The sequence below is a fragment of the Eleutherodactylus coqui genome, chromosome 13, assembly GCF_035609145.1.
Source record: "Eleutherodactylus coqui strain aEleCoq1 chromosome 13, aEleCoq1.hap1, whole genome shotgun sequence".
NCBI classification, from domain to species: domain Eukaryota; kingdom Metazoa; phylum Chordata; class Amphibia; order Anura; family Eleutherodactylidae; genus Eleutherodactylus; species Eleutherodactylus coqui.
In genome coordinates this window covers 6,603,006-6,618,909 of record NC_089849.1, presented here as the reverse complement: position 1 = coordinate 6,618,909, position 15,904 = coordinate 6,603,006, and the positions used below count along the sequence as shown (strand labels likewise).

Here is a 15,904-nt window from a genome sequence, read left to right as displayed (position 1 = left end):
CCCTTCCCGACAATTCATTCTGCGATCGCCGGCAGCCCATTGCTTTCAGTGGAACCTGCTGTATTGCTGGCTCCATTGAATTCAATGGGCAAACATCGTTCTTCTCTGCTACAGCTGTTACAGCTGTGGCAGAGGAATGATTTGTCTTCTATATGTTCTCAATGGGGTCGGCGCTGCTGCCGCCGGCCCCATTGAGCGCATATAGAGAAGAGAACAGAGATCGCACATAGGTGCAATCTGCGATTTCTATGGCCCTAAGAAGGACCGTTGGGGTTCTTGAAACCTAAAATACTCCTACCACTCTCCCTATAGCAGCTTCACCAAGATACCACTTTCCCTGAACTATGTCAGAATGCCTCTGTGGCGAGCCGCGGGAGGGGCCGATTTTTATACTCGGGTGACACCTGATCTCGCCAGCCACTCACTGCAGGGGGGTGGTATAGGGCTTGAACGTCGCAGGGGGAAGTTGGAATGCCTTCCCTGTCTTTCTATTGGCCAGAAAAGCGCGCAAATTTCTCAGGGAAGAAAATGAAAGTAACCCGAACATCACGTGGTACTCGTTACGAGTAACGAGCATCTCGAACACCCTAATACTCGGAGGAGTATCAAGCTCGGACGAGTATGCTCGCTCATCTCTAATCACAAACACAGATATGAAGTTTCCACCTCTATCTAATTTCCTTCTATGACAGAATCACCAACTGGGTTGATCAGGGAAATGCGGTGGATATAGTATATCTTGACCTTACTAAAGCATTTGACAAAGTATCTCATACTATACTTATTGAAAAAATGACCAAATATGGGATTGACAAGGCAACTATTAGGTGGATTCACGACTGGCTGAGTGATCGTACACAAAGAGTGGTCATAAATGGCTGCACATCCAAGTGAAAGAATGTATCAAGTGGGGACCACAAGGCTCTGTCCTAGGACCAGTGGTGCTTCATCCAGGTTCCCTCCATAAATGTCATACATGTATGTCTTGTCTTGATGCCCTGTGCAAAGATGTCTTGTCATTTGCAGTGTGTTACACAGCTGCAGTGCTTGAGGGGTTAATGTTTACATTTACATGCAGGCTTTGGATTTTATCAGTTATGTCATGTGGTATATGAGAGGTTATAAATGTGAGTGATTGAGAGCGGGAGTGGAGTCCATGTCTTCAGGAGTGTTGCTGTTTAGGGGGTCGAGGTACATAGGGGCTCCATCAGCCCTTATGTGCTGAAGCATGGAAGAGGAGGAGAGATTTCCCGTGCTGCTTGGGAGTGGGATGTGAATGGAGCGAGCCCCCAAGAGTAAGAGGGCATCTGTGAGTAATAACTTCTTTCAAGGCCAGTGCAGAGGTACTAAATAATCCTCTAATCTTTCCTATGTGACCGTCTGAGGCCTGGTTCATCGCGTAGAGGTACACCCTTTAATTGTCACAGCCACGAGTCTGGGTGGAGGTGCTGCAAGATAATTTCTGTTCACACATGTGCGACTTTGAGCTTATGAGAGCCGTGTGGAGGTACTACGTTCTGAAGTCCTTTTCCTACACTGTAAAGTCTATCACTGAACTGCCTTCTATTATCTGGTTGCAAGTAAAGTTTATGCTGGGCTCTAACCGTTCCTAGAGACCCGTGGTACTAAGAACTGTCTGTGACTGAATTTATTCAACTACCGAGGGTCATACCAGTGTGCAGGAACCGTGGCGTCACACGTGACAACTACAACCCCTGTTCTCTGTTTAGTGGGCATTCCCTATCCTAGTGCTGTCCCGATGGCCTGCAGTGGCATTCTGGCCTTGGCTGCATGTTTTCCCTCCGGGAAGGCGCATAAGTGCCGCAGTGACAAGCCAGCACTATACCCTCCCAGCTTCCCACATATGTCAGGTGTCCGGGGTCTTCCTATGGGACGCTGCACCAGTGTTGTTCAACATTTTTATAAATGATCTGCAGGGGGGGAATTTATGGGAAACTAATCAAATTTGAGGACGACACAAAGCTAGTAGGGATAGCTAACACAAGGGATTTGTGAGGGAGGATTCAAAAAGATCTAGAAAAGCTTGCACAGTGGGCGGCGACTAACAGAATGGTATTTAACAAGGAGAAATGCAAAGTCCTACATCTGGGCAAGAAAAATGAAGAAAGCACATACAGAATGGGAGGAATTGGGCTAAGCAGCAGCACATGTGAAAAAGGCTTGGCTATACTAATAGATCATAGACTGAACATGAGTCAACAATGTGATGCAGCAGCCAAAAAGGCAAACACAATTCCGGGATGTATTAAGTGAAGCATAGAGTCTAGATCACGTGAGGTCATTATCCCCTCTACTCTTCCTTAGTCAGACCTCATCTGTTTCTCATAAATTTTATTGAATTTTGGGATAATACATTAAAACAAATATAAACAAAGCAGTCATTGCTTCATAAACATCAAATATAATCACTGGAAATAATTATCCAGAGTTAAAACTGCCGAAATAATAACAAAAAAAGGGGGCGGGGGGGTATTGAGGATAAGACACAAAGTTTTATGTGGGGAGGGGGGATGGTTAGAGGTTGGGCACCTGCATATCTGACTGGTCTATAAAGTTCTTCCAATCTCATGGTTTCACTTGAGCTGCTTCCTGTTAAACAAGGGATGTAGAGGAGGCACTAATAGGTAGTCAGACCTCATCTGGAATACTGGGTCCAGTTCTGGGCACCCCATTTTAAAAAAGACAAAGACAGACAAACTGGAGCAAGTCCAGAGAAGAGTTACCAAGATGGTGAGCGGTCTGCAAATCATGTTCTATGAGGAACGGTTAAAGGATCTGGGAATGTTTAGCAGAAGAGAAGGCTGAGAGGAAACTTAATAGCGGTCTACAAATATCTGAAGGGCCGTCACAGTGCAGAGGGATGAGCCCTATTCTCATCTGCACAAGGAAAGACTAGAAGCAATGGGATGAAACTGACAGGGAGGAGACACAGATTAGATATTAGACAGTGAGGGGATCAATGAGTGGAACAGGTTACCACGGGAGGTGGGGAGTTCTCCTTCAATGGAAGTGTTCAAAGAAAGGCTGGACAAATATCTGTGTGGGATGATTTAGTGATCCTGCATTGAGCAGGGGGGTGGACCCGATGACTCTGGAGGTCCCTTCCAACTCCAATATTCTAGGATCCAACCTTCTTTCCTGCTGTCTGTACTGTAGATGAGGTGTAAACCTTCAGTTGGGGTCCTCTATGTCTGAGGTGCATGTGGGCCGATGATGTGTTAACTCCCTTTAGTATTGTGCTATGACCTGAATGCTCTGGCAAAATCCTTGGAAAAAGGGCAGTGATCTGCGGGGCCGGAGGGCAAGGACAAAACATTTTAACTATACAATTAATACCTAAACAAAGCGGAATCTCTTGTTAATAACTTATCGCTCAGCCGTAACCTTATTGTTGACACTCAAAGTGCAAGGACACAAAACATAAAACTCCGTCCATCAGCGGTTATATTTTTTTTCCACTGTATAAAACATAAAATGATTCCTGGAGTATCGAGCGAAGATAAAATGATGCTGCGAGATAAGATGGTGCCTCCTGCGATAGCAGCCTCATCTACAGGCACGATACATGAATAAAGGCCCGTTTACACGGGACGAGGGTCGGGCAAATGATGCCCGCCACTCATCCCTGCATGCACTGGCTGCGGTGCTGCTGCACAGGAGTATCCTTGCTTCACAGCGGACTCCTCTCCTCTCGCTCCCCCTCTCCATTCACTAACATAGCAGCCGTCCAGTACTGACCGACTGCTGGTTACACTCATCCTTCAGGATCCTATGCAGCATAAACGGTGGGCGATGAGCTGACTGATGAGCGTTCAGTATAAACAGCAGTTCAGTACTAAACGGCCGCTATGTTATAAGTGAATAGAGAGGAGCGGAGGAGAGCGGGGAGAGGAATCTCCTCCAGCTGCCCTGCTGCGAGCCAACGATACTCGCTCATGTGTAACAGCACGGCAGTCAGCATGTGCCGGGACGAGGGGCGGGCATTGTTTGGCCAACAGTCGGCCCGCCTAAATGGGGCTTAAGACAGGAAAACTTCAAACCCTATAAACAGAAAAGTACAGTGTATACGGAAGATATACAATTATATGTATACCAGCTGTATATATACAATTATATACAGGAGATACCCAGGTTATACCAGCATGCTCCATATCACTATATATAGGATGTATAACGTATACCAGCTGTACATATACAATTATATACAGAGATACCCAGGTTATACCAGCATGCTCCATATCACTATATACAGGATGTATAACTTATACCAGCTGTACATATATAATTATATACAGGAGATACCCAGGTTATACCAGCATGCTCCATATCACTATATACAGGAGATATATATAATAATATAAAGCAGATACCCAGGCTATACCAGCATGCTCCATATCACTATATACAGGGAATGTATAACTTATACCAGCTGTACATGTATAATTATATACAGGAGATACCCAGGTTATACCAGTATGCTCCGTATCACTATATACAGGATGTATAACTTATACCAGCTGTACATATATAATTATATACAGGAGATCCCTAGGTTATACCAGCATGCACCATATCACTATATACAGGAGATGTATAACTTATACCGGCTGTACATATATAATTATATACTGGATATACCCAGATTATACCAGCATGCTCCATATCACTATATACAGGGGATGTATAACTTATACCAGCTGTATATATATAATTATATACAGGAGATACCCAGGTTATACCGGCATGGTGCATATCACTATATACAGGAGAGCCCAGAGAAAGCAGGTCGCCAGCAGCACAAATTGCATATCCCTCCAAGGGCTGGGCATAGATTATGCAGTAGCCAAAGAAACAGGTGAATGGATCCTTATCACCAAAATCACATGCAGCAAGGAAAAAAGACTTCGGCAGCATCCAGGGTGCAAATTGATATCCAAAGTTTTATTCCCCCATCACAGAAAAACAGGCAACGTTTCGGCCATGTTGGCCTTTGTCAAGCTCACTCATAGTGGTGCACAATCACATATAAATAGTATCACAGTAAAGCAATTAACAAATCAAATTTGTTATACCCAGGTTATACCAGCATGCTCCATATCACTATATACAGAGAGATGTATACCTTATACCAGCTGTACATATATAATTATATACAGGAGATACCCAGGTTATACCACCATGCTCCATATCACTATATACAGGGAGATGTATAATTTATACCAACGGTACATATATAATTATATACAGGAGATACCCAGGTTATACCAGCATGCTCCATATCACTATATACAGGAGATGTATAACTTATACCAGCTGTACATATATAATTATATACAGGAGATACCCAGGTTATACCAGCATGCTCCATATCACTATATACAGGAGATGTATAACTTATACCAGCTGTACCTATATAATTATATACAGTAGATACCCAGGTTATACCAGCATGCTCCATATCACTATATACAGGAGATGTATAACTTATACGAGCTGTACATATATAATTATATACTGGAGATGCCCAGGTTATACCACCATGCTCCATGTTACTATATACAGGAGATGTGTAACTTATACCAACTGTACATATATAATTATATACAAGAGATACCCAGGTTATACCAGCATGCTCCATATCACTATATACAGGAGATGTGTAACTTATACCAACTGTACATATATAATTATATACAAGAGATACCCAGGTTATACCAGCATGCTCCATATCACTATATACAGGATGTATAACTTATACCAGCTGTACATATATAATTATATACAGGACATCCCCAGGTTATACCAGCATGCTCCATATTAGTATATACAGGAGATGTATAACTTATACCAGCTGTACATATATAATTATATACAGGAGATACCCAGGTTATACCAGCATGCTCCATATTAGTATATACAGGAGATGTATAACTTATACCAGCTGTATATATACAATTATATACAGGAGATTCCCAGGTTATACCAGCATGCTCCATATCACTATATATAAGAGATGTATAACTTATACCAGCTGTATATATATAATTATATACAGGAGATACCCAGGTTATACCAGCATGCTCCGTATCACTATAAACAGGGAGATGTATAACTTATACCAGCTGTACATGTATAATTATATACAGGAGATACCCAGGTTATACCAGCATCTGCCATATCACTATATACAGGAGATGTATAACTTATACCAGCTGTACATATATAATTATATACAGGAGATCTCCAGGTTATACCAGCATGCTCCATATCACTATATACAGGAGATGTATAACCTATACCAGCTGTACATATATAATTATATACAGGAGATACCCAGGTTATACCAGCATGCTCCGTATCACTATAAACAGGGAGATGTATAACTTATACCAGCTGTACATGTATAATTATATACAGGAGATACCCAGGTTATACCAGCATGCCCCATATCACTATATACAGGAGATGTATAACTTATACCAGCTGTATGTATATAATTATATACAGGCGATACCCAGGTTATACCAGCATGCTCCATATCACTATATACAGGGGATGTGTAACTTATACCAGCTGTACACATATAAATCATATACAGGATATATCTAGGTTATACCAGCATGCTACATATCACTATATACAGGAGATGTATAACATACCAGCTGTACATATATAATTATATACAGGAGATACCCAGGTTATACCAGCATGCTCCATATCACTATATACAGGATGTATAACTTATACCAGCTGTACATATATAATTATATACAGGAGATACCCAGGTTATACCAGCATGCTCCATATAACTACATGAGAGATGTATAGCTTATACTAGCTGCACATAAATAATGTGGTAAGTTGTACAGGGTCCTTGGCATGTCGCTGTGGTGCCCGCAATGTGCCCTTTGCAGCTCAGACTTGTTGAATGTTACATTATGCTTGTGGTCTGAGATGTTCAGAGGGTTTTGGATGTGACGGAGCGCCAGGGAATTTCTTCTGACCAGAGAGGAAGCGTTGTGTAACCCCAGACGGTCCGGCGGCTGCAGCTGGAGGGGTCGTTGGGCGAAGCAAAGGTTCACAAGAGTTCTGCCATGCTCAGTTATAACACAACACCCTGGGACTTGTAGTGCCACAGATATATCTGGTCCAGGACTCCGTTAGTGTTAGTGAGCATACTTTCCAGAAGTCACCGGAATATAAGTAGCCGGTTGGAAACAAGTAGAGGATTTCTCACTCAGTGCCCTGTTGGCGGCCGCGGGTACATGGGGCAGATATAATAATCACCCAGGGTAAAGACTGAACATTCACACCCTGTATATATACACCTTGTGCCCCTGTACATAGTGATATGCTGGTATAACCTGGGTATTTCCTACATATAATTATATACAGGAGACCACCAAGTATGTGCAAGCGGTATATACCTGGTCACATCGCATGGTCCGCTCCCCTCCTCCATCAGCCACCACCGGCGGGACCAATCACGCAGCCGGCCGCACATTGATAGAATCACAACCGTGGTCTCTCAGTGGAAAGGAGGATCGCGCCGGGGGAGTCCGCAGCCTGTAATTGGCTGCCAGCTGCTTCGGGTAAGGGCTCTCCCCTCCCTGAGCATCACCCAGAACCGGCCAGCGGGCCGCGGCAATTAGACAGCATAGCCAAGGGGCTCGGTCACAATTATGACCCCCAGCAGTACGCCAATGCTATAAATCAACAACAGAATGGCTTCGTCAGAGGGAGATCAAAGTTTTGAGATGGCCCAGCCAGAGCGCAGACCTGAATCCCATTGAAGATCTGTAGGTGACCTGAAGAGGGCGCTAAACACGAGATGCCCTCCCAATCTGATAAATTAGAAGCACTTTTGCAAGGAAGAGCGGGCAAAGATTCCCGAGTCAGGATGTGCCAAAAAGACTGAATGCTGCCATAAAGTCAGAGGGTATGTAGTGTCCCAGGACACCACCCTGGTCCCCTTCATAAATGTCATACATGTTCTGCCTCATGTAGATGCACTGTGCAAAACTGTCATGTCATTTTCTGTATGTGTGTTGCACAGCTGCAGCATCTGAAGGGTTAACTGTGTTAAAATCATTGCCTGTCAGCTCTGCTGCTGAATGTATCTATCTTATAGTGTCATGTGGTACAAGTGAGGTGATAAAAGTGAGTGTCTGAGAGCGGAAAGCGGTCTTCCATCTTGCCTGCTACAGAGTGCTAACACAGAGCCGCATGGGAGCACCATCAGCTTCCATGTTGGTGAAGATGGAGGAAGAAGAGAGAGATGTGAGAGGAGTGAGTCCCTTTCAGAGAGATAGTGCACAACTTTTACTACAACAGGTACCTATTCACAAAACAGGCATTTTTCCTGTGTTGTCGTCCGTCATTAGGATCACCGCACAGAGGTACGTGATTGTGACACCCACGTGGATGATGTGCGGGGTGCGTCTAGGCTAAGCCGTCTTCTTGAGTAATGTTGCCTGCCAGAGTGTATGTGGAGAGACCCCTACTTTTTACCTCCTCCAGAGTATACCCAATTTCCAGGACCGGTGACATATAGATAACATGGACTGTAGAGCCGTATTGTTCCTGTGTATCCTCCCTACCTCTGAGATATAGCCTGTAACTGCTGAAAGTGAATGATACCTGTAACTGCCTGTTATACAAAGTTTATTCAAACAAAGTTATAAGGGGCCTCAACCGTTCCTGAGGACCGGAGATACAGTACTACACACAAGTCTCCGTGTTATTTACTCCGCTGCATTGATGGTGTGTCGGAACGCTGGCGTCACGAGTGATATCTACTACGACCCCCCTCATCCCCTTTATTGGCACTACCAGCCAAAGAAGTGTCGAAGCTCGGCCGGCAATCTACACTGGCCTTGGTTGTGTGGCATCCCTCCAGAGCATGGTAAGTGCCACCGTCACACGTCAGCACTTCACCCTCCCAGCTCTTCATGTTAGCCGGGTGCCCGGGGTCGCCCCTCTGGGGTGTTGTAGGAACAACAACAAAGTATTAGTTTTAGGGTGTGAAGATTTATGCAACCACATTAAAATCTTTTACGGTGGATAAAAGTAATAGTTTGTTTTTCAGTGGAATTATTGTAGAAGGTGGAAATAAAGCTGGCTTGTGGCCCGCGGCTACAGATGTGCCGTCTGACTCACCGCCGCTGCTTGCATCTCCCCTGGGGCGGCGAGTCACGGTCGGGGCGGTCGTGAGGAGAGAACAGGAATGTTTAGTTGAAAGGTGATCAGGTGCGTTACATGTCAGCGTGTTCCTGAGTGAGATGTCAGGCATGTGTCACCCCTCCATCGCCGCCCGCACTCCGTGACCCCGCACATGGTTATTATTAGTGCAGCTCATTCACATTATAGCCCCATTCACAGAAGCATCTCTGCAGAGTCAATTATTCACGTCACATCAATGTCCCGGCCAAATCCGTAACCGTACCTTAACCTTTTATCACTCGTTAACCGCCCTGCGACCCGTCGTGCGTCACAACATCTATTCTTACCCGCGGACTCACTGATCTCGTGCAATCACTAAACAGACGGTTTTATTTTCTGCACATCCCACTAATAAACCTCGGCCACCTGCATCCCAGCTGGACCCCGCGACCCCTGCACAGGCTGAGGTGGACCCCGCGACCCCTGCACAGGCCGACATGGACCCCGCGACCCCTGCACAGGCCGAGATGGACCCCGCGACCCCTGCACAGGCCGAGATGGACCCTAAAATCCTGCACAGGCCGAGCTAGACCCCGCGACGCCTGCACAGGCTGAGCTGGACCCTAAAACCCTGCACAGGCCGAACTAGACCCCGCAACCCTTGCACAGGCCGAGCTGGACCCCGCGACCGCTGCACAGACCGAGCTGGACCCTGCGACCCCTGCACAGCCGAGATGGACCCTAAAACCCTGCACAGGCCAAGCTGGACCCCGGGACCCCTGCACAGGCTGAGCTAGACCCTGCGACCCCTGCACAGGCCGAGCAGGAACCCATGACCCCTACACAGGCCGAGATGGACCCTAAAACCCTGCACAGGCCAAGCTGGACCCCGGGACCCCTGCACAGGCCGAGCTAGACCCTGCGACCCATGCACAGGCCGAACAGGACCCCGCAACCCCTACACAGGACAAGATGGACCCTAAAACCCTGCACAGGCCAAGCTAGACCTTGCGACCCCTGCACAGGCCGAGCTGGACCCTGCGACCCCTGCACATGCCGAACTGGACCCCGCGACCCCTGCACAGTCTGAGCTGGACCCATTGACCCCTGCAAAGGCCAAGCTGGACCCCGCGACCCCTGGACAGTCTGAGCTGGACCCCGCGGCCCCCGTACAGGCCGAGTTGGACTCCGCAACCCCTGAACAGGCCGAGCTGCACCCAGTGGCCTCTCTACAGGCCAAGCAGGACCTCACAAGCCCTACACAGGCCAAGGTGAATCCCAAAACCCTGCACAGGCCTAGCTGGACCCCGCTGCCCCTGCACAAGCCGAACAGGATCCCAGAGCCCTGCACAGGACGAGCAGGACCCCGCAACCCCTGCACAGGCCAAGCTGGACCCCACGACCGCTGCACAGCCTGAACTGGACTCCGCGACCGCTGCTCAGGCCAAGCAGGACCCTGCGACCCCTGCACAGACCGAGCTGGACCCCGCGACCCCTGCACAGGCCGAGCAGGACCCTGTGACCCCTGCACAGACCGAGCTGGACCCCGCGACCCCTGCACAGGCCGAGCTGGACCCCGCGACCCCTGCACAGACCGAGCTGGACCCCGCGACCCCTGCACAGGCCGAGCTGGACCCCGCGACCCCTGCACAGACCGAGCTGGACCCCGCGACCCCTGCACAGGCCGAGCTGGACCCCGCGACCCCTGCACAGGCCAAGCCGTCATTAGCATGCTGAGGTCTTTCACACTCCAGTGATTAATTAATATGTATCCGAGAAGACGACTAAATAGCTGTTAATGTTGTTTCATCGGCTGGTCGGCAAAGAACGCCAAAGGAACACAGAAGTGATTTTATAAAGTCATTCGCAGAAAGAGTGCACTGCTCAGCCGTGTATCTAATCCTATCCTGTGTGATACTGTCTGCTGAGCCGTGTATCTAATCCTATCCTGTGTGATACTGTCTGCTCAGCCGTGTATCTAATCCTATCCTGTGTGATACTGTCTGCTGAGCCGTGTATCTAATCCTATCCTGTGTGATACTGTCTGCTAAACCATGTATCTAATCCTATCCTGTGGGATACTGTCTGCTGGGCTGTGTATCTAATCCTATCCTGTGTGATACTGTCTGCTGTGCCATGTATCTAATCCTATCCTGTGTGATACTGTATACTGAGCCGTGTATCTAATCCTATCCTGTGTGATACTGTCTGCTGAGCCGTGTATCTAATCCTATCCTGTGTGATACTGTCTGCTGAGCCGTGTATCTAATCCTATCCTGTGTGATACTGTCTGCTCAGCCGTGTATCTAATCCTATCCTGTGTGATACTGTCTGCTGAGCCGTGTATCTAATCCTATCCTGTGTGATACTGTCTGCTAAACCATGTATCTAATCCTATCCTGTGGGATACTGTCTGCTGAGCTGTGTATCTAATCCTATCCTGTGTGATACTGTCTGCTGTGCCATGTATCTAATCCTATCCTGTGTGATACTGTATACTGAGCCGTGTATCTAATCCTATCCTGTGTGATACTGTCTGCTGAGCCGTGTATCTAATCCTATCCTGTGTGAAACTGTCTGCTGAGCTGTGTATCTAATCCTATCCTGTGTGATACTGTATACTGAGCCGTGTATCTAATCCTATCCTGTGTGATACTGTATACTGAGCCATGTATCTAATCCTATCCTGTGGGATACTGTCTGCTGGGCTGTGTATCTAATCCTATCCTGTGTGATCCTGTCTGCTGAGCCGTGTATCTAATCCTATCCTGTGTGAAACTGTCTGCTGAGCTGTGTATCTAATCCTATCCTGTGTGATACTGACTGCTGAGCCGTGTATCTAATCCTATCCTGTGTGATACTGTCTGCTGAGCCGTGTATCTAATCTTATCATGTGGGATACTGTCTGCTGAGCTGTGTATCTAATCCTCTCCTGTGTGATATTGTCTGCTGAGCTGTGTATCTAATCCTCTCCTGTGTGATACTGTCTGCTGAGCTGTGTATCTAATCCTATCCTGTGTGATACTGTCTGCGTAGCCGTGTATCTAATCTTATCATGTGTAATACTGTCTGCTGAGCTGTGTATCTAATCCTATCCTGTGTGATACTGTCTGTTGTGTGGCTGTATCTAATCCTATCCTGTGTGATACTGTCTGCTGTATCTAATCCTATCCTGTGTGATACTGTCTGCTGAGCCGTGTATCTAATCCTCTCCTGTGTGATACTGTCTGCTGAGCTGTGTATCTAATCCTCTCCTGTGTGATACTGTCTGCGTAGCTGTGTATCTAATCCTATCCTGTGGGATACTGTCTGCTGGGCTGTGTATCTAATCCTATCCTGTGTGATACTGTCTGCTGAGCCGTGTATCTAATCCTATCCTGTGTGATACTGTCTGCTGCGCTGTGTATCTAATCCTATCCTGTGTGATACTGTCTGCTGAGCCGTGTATCTAATCCTATCCTGTGTGATACTGTCTGCTGAGCCGTGTATCTAATCCTATCATGTGTGATACTGTCTGCTGAGCTGTGTATCTAATCCTATCCTGTGTGATACTGTCTGCTGAGCCGTGTATCTAATCCTATCCTGTGTGATACTGTATACTGAGCCGTGTATCTAATCCTATCCTGTGTGATACTGTCTGCTGAGCTGTGTATCTAATCCTATCCTGTGTGATACTGTCTGCTAAAGCATGTATCTAATCCTATCCTGTGTGATACTGTCTGCTGAGCCGTGTATCTAATCCTATCCTGTGTGATACTGTCTGCTGAGCTGTGTATCTAATCCTATCATGTGTGATACTGTCTGCTGAGCCGTGTATCTAATCCTATCCTGTGTGATACTGTCTGCTGAGCCGTGTATCTAATCTTATCATGTGTGATACTGTCTGCTGAGCCGTGTATCTAATCCTATCCTGTGTGATACTGTCTGCTGCGCTGTGTATCTAATCCTATCCTGTGTGATACTGTCTGCTGAGCCGTGTATCTAATCCTATCCTGTGTGATACTGTCTGCTGAGCCGTGTATCTAATCCTATCATGTGTGATACTGTCTGCTGAGCTGTGTATCTAATCCTATCCTGTGTGATACTGTCTGCTGAGCCGTGTATCTAATCCTATCCTGTGTGATACTGTATACTGAGCCGTGTATCTAATCCTATCCTGTGTGATACTGTCTGCTGAGCTGTGTATCTAATCCTATCCTGTGTGATACTGTCTGCTAAAGCATGTATCTAATCCTATCCTGTGTGATACTGTCTGCTGAGCCGTGTATCTAATCCTATCCTGTGTGATACTGTCTGCTGAGCTGTGTATCTAATCCTATCATGTGTGATACTGTCTGCTGAGCCGTGTATCTAATCCTATCCTGTGTGATACTGTCTGCTGAGCCGTGTATCTAATCTTATCATGTGTGATACTGTCTGCTGAGCCGTGTATCTAATCTTATCATGTGTGATACTGTGGCTGAGCTGTGTATCTAATCCTATCCTGTGTGATACTGTCTGTTGTGTGGCTGTATCTAATCCCATGACCTGTGATACTCTGCTGTTTGGCTGCACGTGAGGCGTTCGCCGCGTCCGATAATGATTGACAGTGATGAGCGCATTGTTTCCGCCTCGCAGGTGACGGTGGGGAGCGATGCGAGAAATGTTTCTAAAAATACACCAGAAGGAACACTGAGCCTAAAAATAACCCGGAGGAGTCGAAGGGCAAAGGTTACCTCAAACACTGCAGATTAAAGAGGCCGTCTGATGCAGATGTCACCCCCGTCCTGCGGACCCCCCAGCGGTTATACCCGAGTCAATGGTAGCAGCCGGCCGCGAATACGCATCACTGCTCCGTTCACTGCCATGGGACCACCGAGGCAGCTATCCCCGGCGGTCCAGTTGAAGTGAATGGAGCGTTGGTGCGTATTTATGGCCGTCAGACCCCACCGACTCGGGGACGAGCCACCGCTGGGGGGTCTGCAGACTGCTGCTGGCGGTTATGGGAAGCCGTACGACTGAGCGCTTTAGTCATCATATGGATACGTGGGTCAGCAGGTAAGACCATAGGTCCTCCTTTGTCTAATAGTAAGAGGTCCTCGTTGCCCAGAACAACCAATCACAGCGCTGCTCTCATTTCTGAAACTGCTGAGGTAAAGTGAAAGCTGCGCTGTGATTGGTCGCTGTCTTACGGTTAGTCTCTCGGCCTCATTCATCCGTCTAGCAGGCAGAGAGCCGCCGGTTGCTGAAGAGGCCGACCGTCTTCGCTGTAGATCTAATACCAGAGTACGCGGGTTACGATAACAGTGGAGCAGGTTCTGACACGGCTTTACTTTCCTTACATGTAGCTTTAACACCCGGAGAACATGACGTCGTTGCCCACAATCTGCCATGTGATGACGGAGTCGCGGGTCTACCTGCCCGGCCATGTAGAATAGCTCCCCGGTGAATCAGTCTAGTAAACAATAACTGCAGCCGTCTTATAATTGGCCCCCGAGGGCCGGCGGCGAGCAGCCTGTAAATTACGCCTCCAACCTGCGGAGGGTGAGGGGCTATTAACCATTATCATTCCTGTGTAAGCAGGCAGTGGCTGAACGACGGACTGTTTACTGTGAATGTGTCGCGGTAGGGGCGGGCGGCAATGTGGACACGGGGTTACAGAAATATATCCGATAACCCCGGAGATGAAGCGTCCGTTAGCAGATGAGCAACATGCGGTTATTTAGAAGCATTGGACCACCTGACTGACTATAAGGGTGCCTTCACACGGGCACAGAGCTCAGGGTGAAACGCTGCGCCAATCTGCCCCATGTTACCACTTACACATTTTGCGCAAAATACGCACACATGAAAGATGACAGCATGTTCTATCTTGGTACGTATTACATACATGCTAACATAGTGCATGGCTATTAGCGGCACGCAGCAAGTGAGCTCATGTGAAGCCGCCTTCACTCAACGTACGCGTAACTCTAACATGAGTGGGTAAAAATCTGTTATAAATCACAGAGATCAGCAACGCTTCACCGTACAACATGTGGCAGCGCCACCCAACGTTTCACCCCAGCAATGGCGGCCGACTGCGTGCAGCCCAAACGTAATGGAGGTGTGGCCACAACTGGTAGATGAATATGTGTCCTCTGGTGTCGGCTCAAGCTCCTTTACTTTAATGTGCAGACGTCGGGCCTTCTCCTGAGGTCCTACCTCACTTACATATCTCTAGGGTGATCGGTACTGTAATGTAGGTGATGCGTCTTTGGACGTCTGTTGGGGAGCCCTGATTCACAGATCTGCAGGATGATGTGGATACTTTGTAGCAGTCTCTCTAGCTGTAGTCCCTGCAGCCTTGTTCTCTTATCTGTTCTGCCATGTTATGGAGCTGCACTTCTCAACCCCCGGCTGTCTCCTTTCTTGTGCCACACGCCTTTTCCAACAAGCAGAGATTCTCCAGGACTCCCCAAGCTGGCTCCTGACTGCTTTAGCCAGTCCCTCTCCCAACAATACAGTCTGTCTTAAGGCTCAGTACAACTGCAATTGCTCTCCAGCTTGCAGCTCTCTATGATCTCAAGTTCTTCAGATCTCCCACCTGACCTCTGCAGCCAATGGGAAGTTACAAGCAACACTCCATAGAGAAAAACACAAACTGCAGTAATGTATAACAGCCAGTAGAGGTCGCAAATATACCATCCAGATTACATAACTATAGGAACCATAACAAAGCTCATTACAGCACAAACTCTAA

General features: G+C 47.3%; 1 protein-coding gene across 1 annotated transcript; it reads left to right on the top strand.

Annotated features, from left to right (window-relative positions):
* Window positions 1–8,247: 8,247 nt before the first annotated feature.
* On the top strand, window positions 8,248–10,920 carry LOC136588317 (uncharacterized). The gene is made up of 3 exons (XM_066587430.1): window positions 8,248–8,301; window positions 10,209–10,454; window positions 10,567–10,920. Exons 1-3 carry the CDS (start codon window positions 8,248–8,250, stop codon window positions 10,918–10,920), a joined length of 654 nt encoding a protein of 217 aa, XP_066443527.1.
* Window positions 10,921–15,904: the final 4,984 nt, after the last annotated feature.